At 33.4% G+C, this 21,198-nt stretch overlaps 1 protein-coding gene across 1 annotated transcript; it reads right to left on the bottom strand.

Annotated features, from left to right (window-relative positions):
- Window positions 1-826: 826 nt before the first annotated feature.
- LOTGIDRAFT_142988 (hypothetical protein) lies at window positions 827-4,960 on the bottom strand (the record flags this gene model as incomplete). The annotated part of the gene is made up of 6 exons (XM_009052896.1): window positions 827-957; window positions 2,018-2,147; window positions 2,859-2,982; window positions 3,951-4,050; window positions 4,324-4,405; window positions 4,901-4,960. Coding segments are annotated over 6 exons (627 nt in total), but the record flags the coding sequence as incomplete, so codon positions are not given.
- Between the last annotated feature and the right edge of the window lie 16,238 nt (window positions 4,961-21,198).

The following is a 21,198-nucleotide window of genomic DNA, read 5'->3' as shown; positions in this document are numbered from 1 at the left end:
GGGTAGCTTTCTTGTCCAAACTTACACACCAGCAAACGTATGCATTTTGTTGCAATAAATAAAAAAAAACTGTGTTAACTTCCCATTTTCCACAACCTTTTCTAATAGGTTCAAATTATTCTGATCAATAAAAATGGTCTTCAAAATTTTCAGCTCCCAGTTTTCTGAGCTCATGAAAAACTATAATTGGCATATTTAGAATTCAGTAACTCCGACATCCAGCAAAGATTAATTCCAGGAACAGCTCTGAGCAAACACTCCAAAGCACCAATGCCACATTTTTCCAGAAGCTTTAAGGTTTTCATATATTTTGTTTTGTTTCTACTGTACTTTTATATGCTTCCTTCATGATTCATCTGCATCTGTCACAACCGACATGCAGCCGTCACAATTTATATGCAGCTGTCACAATTTATATGCAGCTGTCACAATTTATATGCAGCTGTCACATTGCATCTGCAGCTTGTACATTTCAACTGCAAATTTCACATTTTATATGCAGCTATCACAATTTATATGCAGCTGTCACATTTCATCTGCAGCTTGTACATTTCAACTGCAAATTTCACATTTTATCAGCTGCCTTCACAATTGATATGCAGTTTTCAATATATGCCACCTTGGCATTTCATCTTTCACTTTTATGTTTCTTATGCAGCCTTGAAATCTATCTGCAGCTTTGGTATTCTGTATTAAGCTTCACCTTTGCTGACTTCAATTTTACTGAAGCACATGCTTAATTCACAATCTGCCAGCAGAACAACTTGAACAAAGAACACAGAACATGGCAATGTCTTTCACACATTCCACAAGGTTTTGGCTTCAGCTAGGATCGGCCATGCTTATTAATGGATTGTCTTTTCTTTGTAACATTTTCAATGGCATGATTACGAACACTCTTTGGATCAGTCAAAATACTAGTAGCAGTACTGATATGAACTAGTGCCTTAGAAACAACTGAAATATAAAAAGATAGCTTGCTAGACAAGGTAACATACGCCCACTGGCAGCTGTCAGAAATGATAAAACAGTCTTTAGTGAGTAAAGTATGAATTTTCTCATATTGAAGAAATTTTAATAGTTTGAATTCAATGATATATATATTTACTGCCATTTATTTATACTGAGAAATACCAATAAATTTTTAAAAATCAATTATCGCATCAATATACATGATCACACCATGTTTCATTAAAATCAATTGAAAACTGTTAACAAACAAATTTTGACACTAAACCAAGGGCAATAACTCAAAAACCGTTCATCAAAAGATTGTCAAGTTCTAACTTGACCACGATCTCATCAATATAAATGATCACATAAAATTTCATTCATATCAGTTGAATACTGTAGTCTCTATTCTGTTCACAAGAAATGTTGACAGACCAACGGACCAACAACAGGGGCGACGGCAATATTTCCATATGGGCGTATAAAATTATCATGCAGTTGCAGGAAACCAGCAAATTGTAAATTTTTGTATGAGCTTAGGTTTGTTTTTGGTGGCCACTTCAGTGACTTATTAACCTATAAACTTGTTCTAAAATTTGAAAAAAAAAAATTTTTTATATTTTCTTCTTTTCAAAGGGACAGTCTCGCAATTTTTGGGGGTTGACGTGGGTCTTGAACATATGTAAATAATGTTCAGAACTACTAGAAATGTACGAAAATCACATAATTCCTTCAAAAATACCTCAAACTAGGTCTTTCTCTATATGTTAAGTCTCAAGAAGAGACGCAGATAATTCTGGACACACCTGGATTTGAAGGATCAAATTTCAATAGTGAGCTGTGAACACTATTACCGATTGGCTTTGGTAAAATATCTTCGTTTCTGAGACTAAGGTATGATTGGTCAAACGGATGGCAAAACTGTCTCTTTAAGGCTGTATTCCAAAGGGTGAAATATTTGTAAGAAGCAAAATTTTTCAAACCAAATAAAACTTCTCGACACCACAGTGTAAACTAAGGTATTCATAAAGCATCTATAGATCTATTAATAAAAGAGATAACTTACTAGGCCTGAGAGACTGTAATGAACAATGTTGATCTAACCAAGCTAATACAGTACGACATAAATCATCTACACTAGCAGTTGATACCATATTATTATATGAATCAAATAATGGTCCAATAATTATAGAAAACTTCATAGTGTTAAGGAGCTTTATAAAAATCAGGATATGGAGGCACTTGATTGGTTAGTTCTGAACATGTTCCGTCTCTTCCAATTGAAAAGTATGGGAGTGTAAAATTTTTCAAAATTATTTCTTTCTCCGCCTGCCATTTTGAATCCTGTCTGCAACTACTATTTTTTCGGCATACGTGGAACACGTGAGATTGCCCGCATTTCTAACCTTTTTTTATGAGATTTTTCCCCGAAAAATTGATTTCGGGGCTGCGAGGGGGAGGGGGGGTCCTTTGGCTCCACCACTGCCTCTGTGCCAACGTCTGGTTGATTACATGAATCCCAAACGTGCAGAACTGACCAATCAAGCGAGCCGCAAATAATAGCAAAGATCTGAAGTTACTAGTATGTTAAAAATAAAAATATTTAAACCAATGCAGGTCATAGAAAATATACAGGTTTTGGCTGGGACAATTAAACCAAGGAAAGGTCCTACACACAGAGGCATTTTGACACTACATAATCAAATTTCCCCTATTGCATACAGAATTAAATTTCACATCTTCATGAGGGTAATATTGAAAGGAAAACTATCAAATTCATTTGATTCCAGAGGTATTGGCATCATAAGAACAAAAATACATCTTTGAATTTTGTTTTTGGGTAATATTTTGGTTTTCAATAACATTTAATCTAATCTGATCATTCATTTGAAAGTTGAAAAGGATACCACCCAGAATTTCCAGTTCTGTAAAGTAGAATTTTTAACATAATCATCGAACATCTCTTTCATTTGATCAACCCGTTGTCTGGTGACTGGAGCACCTGTTTCTGGTAACTGAGACTGTATAATACTGAAATACAATTTACATTTCCATTGAGCAATATTCAGAAATATTTCAAACTTTCAGGAAATAAAAACAGGCATTAAGCACTCTGGCATCTTGACAGAAAAGGAATAATATTTCCAAAAAGAATTTGTAAGAAAAAATTAAAAAACAACCACTTTTTACAAGGATATTTACTACAAGTAAGGTTCATGAGAATCCTTGGCAAATCCTTGTCGCATTGATCTTCCCTAGATCATAAGAAGTGCCCATTTACAGCTGGGTCAATTGGAATATGCCTTTTTTAATACTGGTTACATCTAAAACATTTGTCAAAAAGATAAAGAGGTCAAAATTCTAACAATCCATGATTCAATTTCAACAGTTTCTATAAATAGACATGATGTAATAAGATTAAAGAGATTGTAAAGAGGATTTCTAATTGTTTTATGTGTATCAGGGACAATGATAACATCAATTTGAACCATTTCAATTTTCAATCAGATGTCTGTTGTTCCTGCAATTGCACTAAAACTCAGTGTTTTATGTTTCACCCCAGCAAAATATGCTTGCATCACATAAGACCTTCGTGGGAGTGACATCATTAAACACTAAGTTTTAGTGCAATTGCTAGAACCACAGATGTCTGGATGATAATAGCCATAGCGCAAATTGATGCTATCAATGACCCTGATACACATACATAGGACTGGTGCCATGGCTATATACAGTATATTATATAGCATGCAGTGTATTTTTGTGTTTGTGTCTTTTCAACTAAAATCATACTAATGACTAACTAATTTTCACATAATCAATAGACTTATCTATTGCTCTGTGACCTAGGCCAGTGCTTTCATTGAGACTCATCTCAATACACCCTAACACATACAAAATTTATAATCCCTTAAAGGTAATCAGTATAGGTGTATCATTCAAGATTCCATCTTCAGCTTGATAACATATGGCCTTACACAAAACAAAAAATAACAAACCTGATTGAATTATGTAATGTTTCCATTTCTTGTTTTAAAATATCAGCTTCTTTCTGCATCTGTATTCTTTCAGCTTTTAATTTCTTACAGAATTCAGCAGCTGCAATAAAGATAAATTGTAGTTATCAGATAGCAATTTCAAAATCTTTTATAGATTTTTTGATTATCCTTTTGATCATAATTTTAGGGATTTTGTTTACACAGCGACAATATTTATGGTATTCTTATAAAATCCAGTGAATAGAAAGAGTAATCCTTATTTGATAAACAATATAAAGTTAGTGTGCTAATAACATTGACAAGAAATTCATTTTTGAAATTTCCTAAATCACTTTCCTACATAAATCAAATTGTATTACTGTTCAACACTTACTTTTTCGCAGCATATCCGCTTTACTGGCTTTGGGATTTTGTGTTAAAGATGGAACCAACACCACCAACATATCAAATCCATTCTGTAAACAAAATAAATGTTTTTAACACATTGTAAAATAATAGAAAATCTATAAAGGGGAGTTATGTAAATAGTCTTCAGAAGTACTAGAAATGTACGAAAATCGCATAATTCCTTCAAAAATACTTCAAAGTAGGAATTTTACTCACTATTTCTATATAAGTCCTTTCTATATATCACAGAGTATCTTAAATTGACAATTCAAAAATTTAACATTCAAACATGGATAATTATGGATTTGAAGACTCGCTTGGTCAAAAAGAATCATGCATCAGGCCCTTTAATACTTGGCATTAATGTAAGGTATGAGTAGCCATTGAATAATCCCTGCAGCTCTAGAGAGCTCATCTCATGCTATCAAAATGTCATTGTTCACAGTTCTCATTGACATATCTTAATTTACATTAGGATTACTTTCAAAAATTGATCTAAGCAATGAGCAAAAGACATGACTTGGTAATCCTTCCTATATAAGACCTGATGATCATGACCTCACCTTCAAATTACAGCGTCGTTTTTGTTCAGCAGAAAGATGAGCTGCCCGGCGAGTTTCATTAAAAGGACTTTTATCATCATCTCGTATTGAGGACAAGCCAGGACTTGAGGACTAGAATGACAATTAAGGTAAAATTAATAAAAAAGAAACACAAATTGAAGTGTCTCTAGCTGATGCAAAAAGAGTGTCTTCAGCTGATGGTGATAGAGATAAGTTAAACTTACCAAAGAAGTGTTTCTCTAGCTGATTGTGATAAAGATAAGTTATACTGACCAAAGAGAGTTTCTCCAGCTGATAGTGATAGAGATAAGTTAAACTTACTGGAGTAAGAGTTTCTCTAGCTGATGGTGATAGAGATAAGTTAAACTTACCAAAGAAAGAGTTTCTCTAGCTGATTGTGATAGAGATAAGTTATACTTACCAGAGTAAGAGTTTCTCTAGCTGATGGTGACAGAGATAAGTTATACTTACCAAAAAAGAGTTTCTCCAGCCGATGGTGATAGAGATAAGTTAAACTTACCAAAGAAAGAGTTTCTCTAGCTGATTGTGATAGAGGTAAGTTATACTTACCAAAGAAAGAGTTTCTCTACCTGATGGTGATAGAGATAAGTTAAACTTACCAGAGTAAGAGTTTCTCTGGCTGATGGTGATAGAGATAAGTTATACTTACCAGAGTAAGAGTTTCTCTAGCTGATGGTGATAGAGATAAGTTATACTTACCAAAGAAAGAGTTTCTCCAGCTGATGGTGATAGAGATAAGTTAAACTTACCAGATTAAGAGTTTCTCTAGCTGATGGTGATAGAGAAAAGTTATACTTACCAGAGAAAGAGTTTCTCCAGCTGATTGGGAAAGATAAGCTATACATGCTAGAGAGTGTTTTTTGCTGGTGATTATAAGGGAGAAAGTGTCTCTTGCTGATGATAGGAAGGATTAAGGTATGCTTTCCAGAGAAAGACTATCTCTAGCTGATGATGATAAAAGAGGAAATGTCTATAGCTGATTGCAACTAAAGATGACTTTTGCTAACCACTAAAAATGAAATGAAATGAACAGTGTTTTACGTCCTACTTTTCTGCACCATGTGGGCTAATGAAGACGGTGCTAACCACCAGAGAAAGAGTGTCTCTTGCTGATGGTAATAAAAGAGAGGAAATGTCCACACATGATGATGATAAAAGATAAAGAGTTAAATACCTACCGGAGAGTATCTCCAGCTGATGGTGATAAAAGATCTGTTTAATACTTGCAGGAGAGAGTGTATCTCTAGCTGATGACAATAAAAGATGAGTTAAATACTTACCAGAGAGAGAGTATCTCTAGATGATGACGATAAAAGGTGAGTTAAATACTTACCTGGGAGAGAGTATCTCTAGCTGATGATGAAAAAAGATGAGTTAATTACTTACTGGAGATAGAGTAGCTGATGGTGATAAAAGCTGATATAAATACTTACCGGAGAGAGAGCATCTCTTGCTGATGGTGACAAAGGATATGAGGATACTGGTGATATTGGATTAATATTTTGAGGCGAAGAAGCTGGGCTACCAAATGATGAAAATGATGATTCAGGAGCTGTAAATAGATAAAAAAAAATTAAGTTTAAAGTTCAGATCTAAACAGGCCTATTAAAACTGTGATGATTGTCAAATACAAGATGGGTCAAATATACTTAAGAACATATAACTTTGCAAACTTCTGCTTCTGCTATTATAGAACCTAAGATTACTCAATTCTGCTTATCATACTATCTGGAAAATGGTGTTTCATGCCTTAATTTTCAGACAGACCAAATCTTGCAGTGTACAATGAGGGAAATTTTTCCAGGACAGCGACATTAGAATACTTCTTTTTGATTTTCAACTGTCGAGGGATCTTTAACGTGCACAACCTGTAGCACACAGGGCCTCAGTTTATTGTCCCATCTGAACGACTAGACGCTTTTTCCATGTCAACCCCCCTTTTTCCTAGACAAAATCATTAGACTGCTATTCAATATCAAATGACAAACACCCTGTAGCACATTGAGTCTGACTCTATCCTATGTTGAACCCTGACTGATATGCTAGCGAGAAAGCATCCAACTCACTGAGTTACAATAACCCCAAAACAGACACAAAACAATACTTGAAAACAAGATAAAAAATTAAAAATCTTACAAGATAAAGGATGTATGTTGGAGGGTGAATTAAGTACTTGATGTCCAACAAGGTAATCACTTGATGCCTGAAGAAACAAAATTTCAGTATTTTTTTTATAATCAATGAAATCAGAAAGACAACACAGTTTCAGCAGTTAATTTCATCATCCTGTATCATTTTTCAGTATGAAAAAGAATGTTAGTTCATATGCAATAACATTACAAAATATCTATTATAGAAATATTAACACTACTGAAGTTTGACATGATGCACTTGGCATAATTTGGGTCCTAATGTATTACCATTCTAGATATATTCTGGAACTATTGAATTATGAACTCATATCACAATGCCTTACCTTATTGAAATCTAGAGTATCAGTAGTAGTATTTTTATAATTTAATGCTGGGTGTTGTGTAAGACCACCAAGCTGTTGTTGATGAGCTGTATCTGTTGGTTGTTGAGGTGGTGGTACTGGTCTGGGTTCAGACTTGATTAAGGCACCAGGATAGGTTCCTGAAATTATAATTCCATGCATTTGTTGACCTTCAGTCTCTATTCTCTTAATGTCTTGTAATGTTCAAGAATGAAAAAAAACTTGGCGATAAATGACAGGCACAAGAGAACTTTCTCTAAACTTTGGTATGGCCTTTATAATGAAATAATAAATGTTTATGAATCTTTAGGTTTTGAAAGCTGCAGCCCTTCTTGTTCATATGAATATAAATCAAAAGAAAGCATGTCCTACCCTTAGTTAACAGTTGAGCTAAGTATGTGCTTTGTAATGAAGGTGAGGAGGTAGATTGAGAAGGCGTTAGGCTTGGTGTTTGTTGTTGTTGTTGTTGATGATGATGTTGTTGTATTGTTGTTGCTGGTGAACTGGGTACTGCTGGAGCTATTGAGCGTTGTTTACGTGGTACTGGCTTACTCTGAAAACAAAGCTGATAGATAAACTTCAGAAAATACACATCGACCTTGACAATGAAGCAATGGCTGCTACAACTCTCAGGTTACCTTGCATATCAAATTCATACACAAAGACTGAACTACTTGGAACCCTTCCGCAAGAGCAAACCGCCTTCAGCAGTTATTCAGGCTCATTTTGGGGAATCTTTTGGTATTTCTGTGTCATAAGTCTGGTTATTTAGAAATGAATGGAGTTTAACGTCCTACTTTTCTGAACCTTGTGGGCCAATGAAGACAGGCAACACTATAAAGGGTGCAATGAGGGAAATTTTGCCAGGACAGCAGCATAAGCCTGCTCTTTTTCGATTTCCAACTATCTTTAACATGCACAGCCTGTAGCACATGGGACCTCTGTTTATTGTCCCATCCGAAGGACTAAACGCTTTTGCCATGTCAGCCCCTCTTACCTGCATCACTGACAGGGGGAAACGGTTGAAAAATCCGAAGGTATTATCTGGACCTATGCCGGTCTGAATATTTGCAAATGAATCTCCCCAGTTTCTAATTTGTAGGCTACTGGTAGTGAAAAATCTCAATGAAAACTTACAGGAATAGCAAAACCATCTCTTTTCTGATTGGGTGTAGCAGACGTCACTGTAGAGGATGCTGAGTTGCCAGATTGCCTGCTACGTCTGCCAGATCTAGTGGGTGATTGAGTGTGGGTTACAGCTGCTGTATTATTTCTGGCAGACGAAGAGTTATGGTTGGTGGTGTAAGGTTGTCCAGTCTCTTTCGGTCTCAGTTTATCGTAGAGCAGACTAGTGGGCTGATTTATGGTCTGACTATATTGGGCTAAACTTTCCAATAACTGAGAATTAAATATAGCTGAGATATCTATTGTATTTGTGATATTCTGAGAGTTTAAATGTTGGCTGTTGTTTACTGAGTTATTCATGATGTAATCGGAGGTAAGTTGAGGCATTCCAATATTTATTGCACTGGAGTTAATATTCTGAAAAATAAACGATTTGTTACATAGATTCCAAGATAGACAAATGTCATTATATTGATTAGTTATGAAGAGTTTCAAACTAGGGTTGCAGCCAGAAGAAATTGAGTGGCAACTCAAAATGGCAAAAGCGAACAAAGCCCTCAACATCATATCCCATGTTGGGTCATGTTCATTTTATCATGCCTGTTGCAAACAAAAGTGTGTACAATACAAGCTATTCTTTAAGAGATTGTAAAGAGGTTTTCTAAATTTGTTATGTGTATCGGGGACTCTGATAGCATCAATTTGTACCATTCCAATTTTCATTCCGATGTCTGTGGTTCTTGCAATTCCACTAAAACTAACGTGTTTTATGATTAGAGGGGAGCTACCGGAAGCTACTATTAATATCTATGCAGTTCCCCTCCAGTGACGTCATAGAACGCGTTAGTTTTAGTGGAACTGCAAGAACCAGAGACGTCGGAATGAAAATTGGAATGGTGCAAATCAAAGCTATCAGTGTCCCCAATACACATAAATATTTTAGAAAACTTCTTTACAATCTCAAATATGTTAAAGTCTTTGATATTTGGCATCATTGTATTAATTGTCCACAAATTTTTGTGCTGGTCTTTGAAGCGTTATTTTCAGCCAGTGCAGGTAGGGAAAGCTGAGTGGTTGCTATTGACAACCACTGTAGCTACTACCTTGTTTTAAACGTAACAGTCGCAACAAAAACCCATACCTTATCAGAATTTCACAAACACCAACAACCAAAAAACATTCCAATTCAAAAACACTCGGAGCTTCAGATTACAGCCACCCCCCAAATGACAGATATACAAGACACCCACCTGATTAGCTGTGACATCTTGAGGTACTGATGTATATACTGTTTGATTTTTACTAGTACCTAGTATGTCTGAAATATACAAGTTTTAATATAGATTACTACAGAATTTATACATCATATCAAATACCAGTGTTACTGTTATTGCCCCTTGTATGAATTAACTCCGCTAATCTCTATCAATTTACTCTGCTAATCTCTATCATTTTTCACTCTGTTAATCTCTATTATTCTTCACTCTGTTAATCTCTATTATTCTTCACTCTGTTAGTCTCTATTATTCTTCACTCTGTTAATCTTTATTACTCTTCTCTCTGTTAATTCTTATTATTCTTAGTTGTTATATATTCTGTTATGTTTTATTCTCTCATTATTTCATCTGATAATGACGTGTAATTTGTGTTGAAATGTTACATGTTTTAATATTTTATTAAAAAAGTGTGCTTATTCCATAATATTGTCTTGTGTTTGTGATATAGTGGGTGACCGCTAGAAACCTCGTATATGCCATATTTGGTCATTTTGACATTTTGGTACCGTTCAAAAGCTCGTAAAAGCGCGGATCTTGGGATCAAAACCTCTTATTCTTAGCTTGATTGTAAATAACTCAAAAAGCACTAAGTAAATAACACGTATATAAACAGTCAGATTTAAAACCTCATAACATATTATATTATGCGAGGTTCAATGTTCCTTTTTCTGCGGATGAAAAGGAAAAACCTTGTATACTGTACTAAAATACGAGTTATTGGTTGAATGTGTCAGGGTTTGAATTTTCAAAGAGTGAAAACCAGATGTTCCATGAGCTGTGAACACAATCACTGATTGGCTTAGCTAACAAAAATACCCGATTCGAAGATTAAGGTAGTTGGTCAAATGGATGGCAAACCTGTCACTTTAAGAAGACTTGCTCAATAGTGATTTTGGGTGTAATAAAAATGTACATACCATCAATGTCCATGAATTCATCTAAATTAGGTTGTAATTGAATCAGACCAGGCTGTATTAAATCAGCACATCCTATTTGAGCTGAAAAATAACCAACGGATACTACAAACAATATGACAATTCCTTGAGCAAAATGTCTATTGTTCATATCTTTTTACTGACTTGAAGCTAGTGCTGGATATCGTCAATCATGGCACGATATGATACAAATTGTGATACAAGGGTCATGATATGATAATATTGCGATACAAGGGTCATGATACGATACATATTGCGATACAAGGGTCACGATACAATACACTTTGCGATACAAAGGTCACGATACGATACATATTGCGATAAAAGGGTCACGATACTATACGATACATATCGCGATACAAGAGTCACGATACGATACATATCACGTTACAAGGGATACAAGGGTCATGATACAATACATATCGCGATATGGGGTAATCAAATGAAAAGTTTCTATATATATTAATTCATAACTTTATAACTGTGATATTTAGTAATATAGTTGATAGAAGTGGTTAGCGTCCATTGTCTTATAAAAAGTTTCTAACAATTTCAGTGAAAAAAATTTGTTATATCATAAAACAACTTAGAAAAATCTCCACTTTTTTATGGAATGAGAGGTATTGATACACGATACGATACACGTATCAAGGCATGTCGTATCACTATAAATCGATTCACTGATATATCCTTGCAGCACTACTTGAAGCAATACAAGCTATGATTTGAAAAAAATATTGAAAGTAAACAAAACAATTCCAAACTTCAGGGTAACTTCAAAAGAACAAGAACTGTGAAATAAGCCTTCTTCGTTTGAACTCAAACTTACAAATTGGTCTGATTTTCAAAGTTTTAAGCCAATTTGGGCCGATAGCTAGAATTCTATCATATGTACAGAGTATCACAAATTTTGAACTTACAAAATTCTTTAGGATTAGGAAAAGCAAAAGGTTGATTTAGTGAAGCAAAAAGATTATCAGTAAAATCCATCTCCATGAAGTCACCATTAATCTGAAGATCTGTAGCTGAAGCTTGGTGGTTAGATTTAGGCAAACCATTGGTTGTTTTCACTCTCTCTAATAATTCAGCTATTGAAAATACCTGTAATTGACCAAGGTCCAACAAGTCACATTTGATACTTTTAGGTGGCACTTAGGCCCATTGGGTAAAAGAAGTCAGTACCATTGTTAAAACTAACTAAACATTACTAAGCTAACCAGCACTTGTAAATGAATAGTCCTTGCTTCGGATCTAGGCCTGTGCTTTCTGTGAGTTAAATTCTCATTTCACCTTAACACCAAATATTTACATTTATTATTTGTTATGTGTTGAGAACATAGTAATAGAAAGACTATAGATAAATAAAACACTTATGATGGATAGATACTTTATAAATTGAACATTTATCCCAATTTCTAGAAGTATCTATCCATAAAAAGTGTCTGATTTATCTATAACTTGTGCCTCTAATATAGCAATATTTCCTTTTTTCTGATATTTTTAGTCTCTGTTGTAATCTAACAACTTTTCTTTGCATTCATCTTCTAAATTACATTATTTCTAACCAATTTCTGACCTTATTTAGCTAAAGATAATGTATTGTGGGAGAGCGAAACTAAAAGTAGAATAAAATTACAGCATCTTTGAAGTTGGCAACAAAAAGCTCCGTCCAAGACTGCTCTTGTGCCCACACCTTAACAAAAACCAATGCTGGTATAAAAATATCTTAGAACTTGGTGATATAAGAATATTTTCTGTGATCAAAACACAAATAATGAAAACACAATCCACCATCTTATTCATTATCAGACGGGCAGCTTTATATTCAAAGAATGTTTGAATGTGTATTAGTATTGGTTTCAATAATTGCTGGAAACTGGACCAAAATATTAATACTGTAACAATACCTCATGCATATTATTCTTTATATCAGGAGGTTCTCTAGATATTCTCTCCTTAAAATATTTTCTCCATTTCTTATACTCAGCTGTAACAGTATCTAACCGTCTCTTCCAATACTTCCCTTCTAAAACAACAGCCTGTAATAAAAAGTCTTAGTTAATTTAAAAGAATACTACATTCAAATCTTTGTTCTCAACCAATTACAGTAGACTTTGAACTTGACTGATGTCATAACTAACCAACAGAATTTTTTTTTTTTCATCATTAATTTTTATTTTTTTAGGTCTATCTTTCAAAATTACTTTCTATTATTTAGCTTGGTAAACAAAAGTTGAAGCCTGTGCCAGTGCCTTTTACTAAATAGTAACTTGTTACTATCAACCACCATATTACTTAGTTTTAGTGATATATTGGATTATAGAAGGATTATGTTGTACAGGTAAGTCCACTGATGATATATACTATCATTGGCTAAATTTGAGAATTTTAATTCAATGTTCATTGTTCATGCTTTCTAGGAGGTTAAAGTAATATGTATATATAATTTCATTTGAGTTCTTATTTCATAAAAGATATTTGAAGATAAAATATGATATACCTCTGGTTTGGAATGTATATCGTCTGATAATGGTGTAGAAAAATCACAAATAATTGGATTCTGACGATATATATCTGAAAGATAAAGATTATAAATTAATATTACAATTACATTTATACCTAGGGCTGGGTATCGATTACAAAATAGAGATCGATTAATGATAGCAGACTATCGATCAATAATCGAAATTATTTCATAGAGAAACCCTGTAAATACTCAATTAAAAACATGTTAAAATTCTTAATTTCGTGGGTTATTTTAACGTCATAGTATATACTTTCTTTGATCAGTTATTATAGTTTATTGTGGGTATGTTATGTACTGAAGGGAAACAATGTGGAAGAGATTACTACCTGTTAACAGGTACAGTTGAGAAAATGTAACTTTAACATATAATCAATTATGAAATTTGAGAATCGATAATCGAAATTATAAATTCCTAGCGACGATAATCGATAATTACGATCATTTTACCCACATCTATTTAAAGTTTGTGTAACAAAATGTAAAGGTTTTTGTTTGCTTAGTGTACTGTTATTGAATGAAAAAGCACTTTATCAAAGGTCATGGTTGGTCATTTTGGGGGGTTTGATTTTGTTTTTGAATATATGTGAATAGTCTTCAGAAATACTAGCATTGCAAGAAAATCATATAATCACATCAAATATACTTCAAACTAGAAATTTCACTTTCTATTTCTAGATATGGCAGAGTTGTGGACACACATGGATTAGAAGGCTTAGCTTAGCTAAAAAAAATTCCTGTATCTGAGACGAATATAAGATTAGTCAAATCAATGGTAAACCTGTCCCTTTAAAGGAAAAGATGCACCATATTTTTGACCAATCATGCCTTAATCTCATAAACCCAAATTTGTTAGCTAAACCAATCAGTAACAGTGTTGACAGCTCAAGGTAGAAATTGTGCGTCCAGAATTATCCGCATTTGAAAGTCAGGATGTCTTTTTTTGAGACACTGCCATATATAGAAAAGAAATTTGTACATTTCTAGTACTTCTGAAGAATATTTACATATATTCAAGACTAAAATCAACTCCCCAATATGAAACAGCAGTCCCTTTAAACAAACATCTTTGATTGATGGTCAATGGATTAGGATCATATAAATGTATGCCGAATTTCAGTTTAGCTTTTCAAATTGAAAAGCCTTATAAAAATCAATGACATAAGTCAAAATCAAAAGGCTGATGTTAGCATTATTATTTATTAGTACTGTAGATGACAGATATCATTCAGTGACATTTATAACTTGTAACATCTGTATTGACTAGCAATACAAACATCATCATAACATAAACTCTTGTTATTAATACTTCTAATGGTTTTGTTTACATTGTTCAATTTTAAAATAAAACCAGATTTAGATTTTGAAAAGTGTTACAGGTAGCTGAAATTAAGCTAGTAGAACATTAGTATTTCTTTCATTTCTCATAATCAAAAACTTTATAATTAATAAAATATTAATTAACATGTGAGCGAAGTAGAAAATTTTTGAATTTTTTTTGTTTTTATGAGAAATGGAATAGCAGCCTCAAAATAGTTCTGTTAGTCTTAGAATGTCTTTGTGTTGATAGAAATATAAACATAAGCACACATTATGTCTTCTTAATTTGTTTTTACAGAGGCCCATTTTCAGCCTAAATTTTGGATTTTTTATAAAGAAATTCTAAGACTATCAGTACTATTTTTGGGCATATATTTGAATTCTCTTTTCGATTTGCCAAGACAATAGATACACTTTTGTTAAATTGTTGAACATTAACTGTACTACAGTTAAAGGTCATTTCACAATTTCTTGAACCTTGGAAAAATATTTGGCAAGGTGTAAAAACTAGGTACTAAAATACAGACTTCACCTTGACATTAACTTTACCACATCATAACACTTCAAAATAATATATATAACATTATTACTTACACTGCATGTGCCATTCTCTCCAGATTATATTGTTCAATCTGATCTTGTCTTTCACAGTCAGGTGCATTCCACGAAATGCCTTCCATTTTGGTGAGGTTATAGTCCCACTAAAAAATACAAGAAAGGAATATTGGTATTTTTAGTATCCAGTTGCATACTTAGACAGAAAAACTTGAAAAATTTCTTCTTCCTTCACAGCCAAATTTACGTTAAATGCATTCTCTGTCTTACTAGATTAGAAAATTTTCCAAGGGAGGCCCCCCTGACCCACACAAACACAACTAGTACCCTATAAAATCGAAAGGGAGAGCCAAGGTACTCCATAGCTGCTGCAGTAGCACATTGAGTTAGATTTTTGCTCACAAACCTGAACGTCCAGGGTTTAATCCCATCATAGGTCGAGATCATACCTTCAAATTTTTCAACCCGGTTTCCCCCTGTCAGTGATGCAGGTAAGAAGGGCTGATATGGAAAAAGCGTCTAGTCGTTGGATCGGACAATAAACTGAGGCCCTGTATGCTACAGGCTGTGCACGTTAATGATCCCTTGACAGTTGGAAATTGAAAAGGAGTAGGCTAATGCAGTTGTCCTGGCAAAATTTCCCTCATTGCACCCTGTATGGCGTTTCTGTCTTCATTAGTCACACGCCTGGTTAAGATTTAGCAGTTAAAAAATGGTTTTGGTTCAGTGGGTCAATTTTCTTGTAGTCCAAGCTCCATCGCGATTGTTTAAATAGAAAGCACAGTGAGTCATATTATTTTCCTTTGTGATAATCAAGACTTTGGTAGAAACAGTGCATTCAATCGATGTTTAAGTAAAAACCTTGGTTACTCTCTCAAAAAATAGGCCTGAGTTGGATATTGAGCATTCAATTTCAACTTCTTGGATCAAAATATTACAAGCTGAACGAGAGAATATTTAAGTCTCAAGGTAGAGACGCCTGTCGTTCATTGGCGATCTGGATGATTGTGACTGCAGTTTCTATTGTTTTAACAGATAAAAAAACACTTATCCAGTCTGTCAGTTATTCATACCATTTGAGACATGATGAAAGATCAGCAGGAAGCATGGCTGGCAGTGAAGTCTTTGATGAAGAATATTTATTCATAATAAAAGACAGAAAACAGAAATAATTCAGCCTGTATATTTTTCAGATATCTGCATCATGATACAAATCAGTCATGTATCGAGATACAAATCAGTCTTGTATCGAGATACAGATCAGTCATGTATCGCAATACAGATCAGTCATGTATCGTCTCAACCCTACTTGTCAGCTAGTAAACTGAAGAATTAAGAGCAATTCAAACACAATACAATAAGAGAACTTTACTAAGATAACAATGCCATCTGGTCTTACTCAGCAACCTATAACAGATGCAAATTTTTGGATTTTACATTTTTAGCTTGCTGTACCTGATTGGGCTCATGAAGTCAGACAATGCCAAATATCATGCAGCGTGCAATAAAGGAAGTTTTGAGAGGACAGTGGCATTAGCTTACTCTCTTTCAATATCTATCATCTCAGGGATCTTTAAAGTCATGCTGACAAAGTGAAACCATTATACAAGTATACACCATGACCTATGCAGCAGAGACCTAATCAATACCTCCATCATCTGAACCACCCCAGCCCCCAGCTTACAACTTACAAAATTAAAGGGACAGATTCACCATTTGTTTGACCAATTTTACTTTAATCTCAGAATAGCAATTTTTTGGGTATTGCTAATCGGTAATGGTGTTCACAACTCATCATAAAGTTTTAGCCTGCAAATCAATGTGTGTCAAGAATTATCTGCATTTGAATGTTAAAATGACAACAGTATATCAGTGATATATAGAAAAGACATATATAGAAATAGTGAGTAGAATTCCTAGTTTGAAGTATTTTTGAAGGAAATATGTGGATTTTGTAAATTTCTAGTACTTCTGAAGATTATTTACAAATTCAAGATTCAAATTAACCCCGAAAATGGTGAACCTGACTCTTAAAGTCCTGTTAAAGTCTATTCAATAATAACAATAAGAAATTTGTCCTCTTAATGCATCTGAATTACAAAGCATTAAAATAACACTATAAAAATATTGAAGCAATTGAATTAAAATAAGATTAGTTTCGTTTCATTACCTTTTTTTTTTTCGGCCTACAATGGAGACCAAAAAAATGTCTGCCAAAAAGGACCTTGTAATTTAATCTTCATTGTATTGAATCATACAGTGACTTGAAATGACATTGAACATGTATCATAGTAGGTGTTAACTAGTTGCACTTCAAAGAGATTTGAAAGGAGTCCATGAATTTTTGTATGAGCTTATGTATTAAGGACATTTATAACTTCTATTTGCATCCTTCATATTTCCCAACCAACATTTTGAAATGCTTATAGCAATAGAAAGAACCATAGACAATGGGAGAGCAAATAGAAGATATAAGATAATCTGATACACATTAAATGCTGGCAATCTCAAAGAGTCCCTTTAATGAAGAGTTTCTCAGTTTTTTTCAGGTAGCAACCCCATTCCTGAAACTGGAGACCTCTCAAAGTAAAGCCAAGACCTCTTGGTTATACTCAATTTTTGCATTGTTATCATAGTTATAATTTACATTACATATCAATATTTGACAATAATTTAATGATCAATATGATGGTTGTGTCTGTTTCTCAGAATCAATTTTTTCAATGGCGGCTCCACAATACTAGCCCATCAAACATATCCTCTATTGTAATACTAGCCCATCAAACATATCCTCTATTGTAATACTAGCCCATCAAACATATCCTCTATTGTAATACTAGCCCATCAAACATATCCTCTATTGTAATACTAGCCCATCAAACATATCCTCTATTGTAATACTAGCCCATCAAACATATCCTCTATTGTAATACTAGCCCATCAAACATATCCTCTATTGTAATACTAGCCCATCAAACATATCCTCTATTGTAATACTAGCCCATCAAACATATCTTCTATTGTAATACTAGCCCATCAAACATATCCTCTATTGTAATACTAGCCCATCAAACATATCCTCTATTGTAATACTAGCCCATCAAACATATCCTCTATTGTAATACTAGCCCATCAAACATATCCTCTATTGTAATACTAGCCCATCAAACATATCCTCTATTGTAATACTAGCCCATCAAACATATCCTCTATTGTAATACTAGCCCATCAAATATATCCTCTATTGTAATACTAGCCCATCAAACATATCTTCTATTGTAATACTAGCCCATCAAACATATCCTCTATTGTAATACTAGCCCATCAAACATATCCTCTATTGTAATACTAGCCCATCAGACATATCCTCTATTGTAATACTAGCCCATCAAACATATCCTCTATTGTAATACTAGCCCATCAAACATATCCTCTACTGTAATACTAGCCCATCAAACATATCCTCTATTGTAATACTAGCCCATCAAACATATCCTCTATTGTAATACTAGCCCATCAAACATATCCTCTATTGTAATACTAGCCCATCAAACATATCCTCTATTGTAATACTAGCCCATCAAACATATCCTCTATTGTAATACTAGCCCATCAAACATATCCTCTATTGTAATACTAGCCCATCAAACATATCCTCTATTGTAATACTAGCCCATCAAACATATCCTCTACTGTAATACTAGCCCATCAAACATATCCTCTATTGTAATATTATGATTACAATTATGACTTAATCAATTTTCAAATTAGTTTGTAACCCTAAGAAAAGTGATCCAGAGATATGGAACCCAGACTTAAATGGATACCTCTGGAGTACATGCAACACAATGGCCAAAAATGGAACTATTATACACCTTTAATCATACAGCTGCCAAAACCTCATCCATCGTCACCTTTAATCATGCAGCTGCCAAAACCTCATCCATCGTCAAACAGTATTACAGTGAATTACAGAACAGATTTCCGAATGTATAACCAAACGACTTGTAATTGCCTATAAGCGCAATAAAAACCTTAGTAATTTTCTGGTCCGTGGTAGACTCGATCCCATTGAATCCAATAATACTTGACCCCCCTCTCTATTTTCTAGCTCATTAAGTTTAATATATTCTAATCCTTATATATAGATGTTTATCTTTTCAGAACCTATTCATACTCTTTTCTTTTAGAACTGGTAACAAGAAAACTTTCATATTATAGACTTTTGTTTATTTAGATTACTCGTGGTTGTTTTTTTAACTTAATACTAACTATGCTAACTTCACCTTATCTTGTATTGAACATTTATCTCTTTATTTGTGACCTTGGCCAGTGCTTTACATAGAAGTTTTTAGGAACTTCTTCACTCTTAACACTAGATTGGGTTACTGACTAAGCCAGGAATATCCAGCCCGTTTCCATTTATATCTATTACAATAATAGCACTTGCCAAATTAATATGTTCCAAATGGGTGAATAGAATAGAAATATAACTGAGAATAACAAGGTATATCAGGAGTTATATATATCAGTAAAATAAACACCTGTTTTTAAACCATGGCATCTGGCCAACCAGGGTAACAATATGGTTATATCAGCTGATTTATGTTATAAATAACCTCAAGAATTTTACTTTTTATAATAAATAATATGACTCATACTTAGAAAGTAAGTTCCTCTTCAATTGATCATAATACAAGTTTGTTTACATTGATCATACAGATTACTACAAGTCCGGAAAGCCATTTCCATCTAGTTGGCCTGATGAGGTTTACATATCAATAAACAGATATTGTCAATGACAATTTGTCATCAATAAAGGTCCTGGTTTGTAATCTTAGTTGGTCGCAGTGTGAATATTTGGTTGAAAAGCTTGAAAAAGTAATCTTTCCTCATTATTCAAGATGTCCTAGCTGTAAATGGTATGTAAAGATATGATATTTATAAAATTGCAATTTATGATGAAAAGATTATTAACTACTAGAATAATCATGCTCATATCAATCAACTTGAAAACCTTCTTCAGAATAAATATCCACATCACAATTTAGCATTCACAAATAAAAATAACAACCTAAAAATTGAGTACCAAGTCAAGTTAATATTTTGCCAGCCAGCAGATAAAACTTGTGCATTCAAAAAAACAAGTTTATAACTAATATCAGATAAGTTATAATTAAGTTAATATAATATTTGACTACTTGACATAAGTAAATAAGGTTATAAAATTATATTATATAAACCTGAAACCTATCTTAGAATTAATATCTACTTAATATTACAAACCTACAGGTACATTGCAGCTTATGAGACTGTTCACAAAATTATCAACAAGTGATTGCCTAGCAAGATACGCCCACTTTGCTGATAAATTTTGGGTATATCAAGGGCAGTCACCTATCTGTGTCAAATCATACCAAAAATCTAATTTGAGCAAGATATTGTTGTTTTAATCAAACACACATTATGTAATAAAATTTTGACATAAACTGTCACATATATCGCGTTAACAAGCCAACAAGTCAAGGGCAATAACTCAAATTTCGTTCATCAAAATATTGTCAAATTCACACGACTAAGATCTCATCAATATAAATGACAAATTTTTATTAAAATCAGATAAAAACTGTAGTCTTTATAGTGTTCACAAACTTTGATTGCATAAATATAATAAATTATCTAGCATGAACATAATCTATCCCCTTAATGTTACAAACCTACAGGTATATTGCAGATAACCAGAATTTTCAAAATATCCAATATCGAAGGACTAAACCATATTTTGCAAACAAGCAGAGATATATGTATCCATAAAATAGCTTGACTTATAAGTTATACCTTATATCTTATATCAGATAACTGATGTTATAATATATATTTCATAATAAGTATTTATAAGTTTTGTATGGATTTTTATTTTTGCTACTAGATATAAAAAAAATAAGGTTATGAAATTACATTATATAAACCTGAAACCTATAAAATCAATATCCACTTAATGATACAAATCTACAGGTATTATGCAGCCCACAAGGCACAAAATTATA

The sequence above is a fragment of the Lottia gigantea genome (assembly GCF_000327385.1).
Source record: "Lottia gigantea unplaced genomic scaffold LOTGIsca_190, whole genome shotgun sequence".
NCBI lineage: Eukaryota > Metazoa > Mollusca > Gastropoda > Lottiidae > Lottia > Lottia gigantea.
The sequence above is the reverse complement of the archived record's forward strand: the minus strand, read 5'-3'. Positions and strand labels throughout refer to the sequence as shown.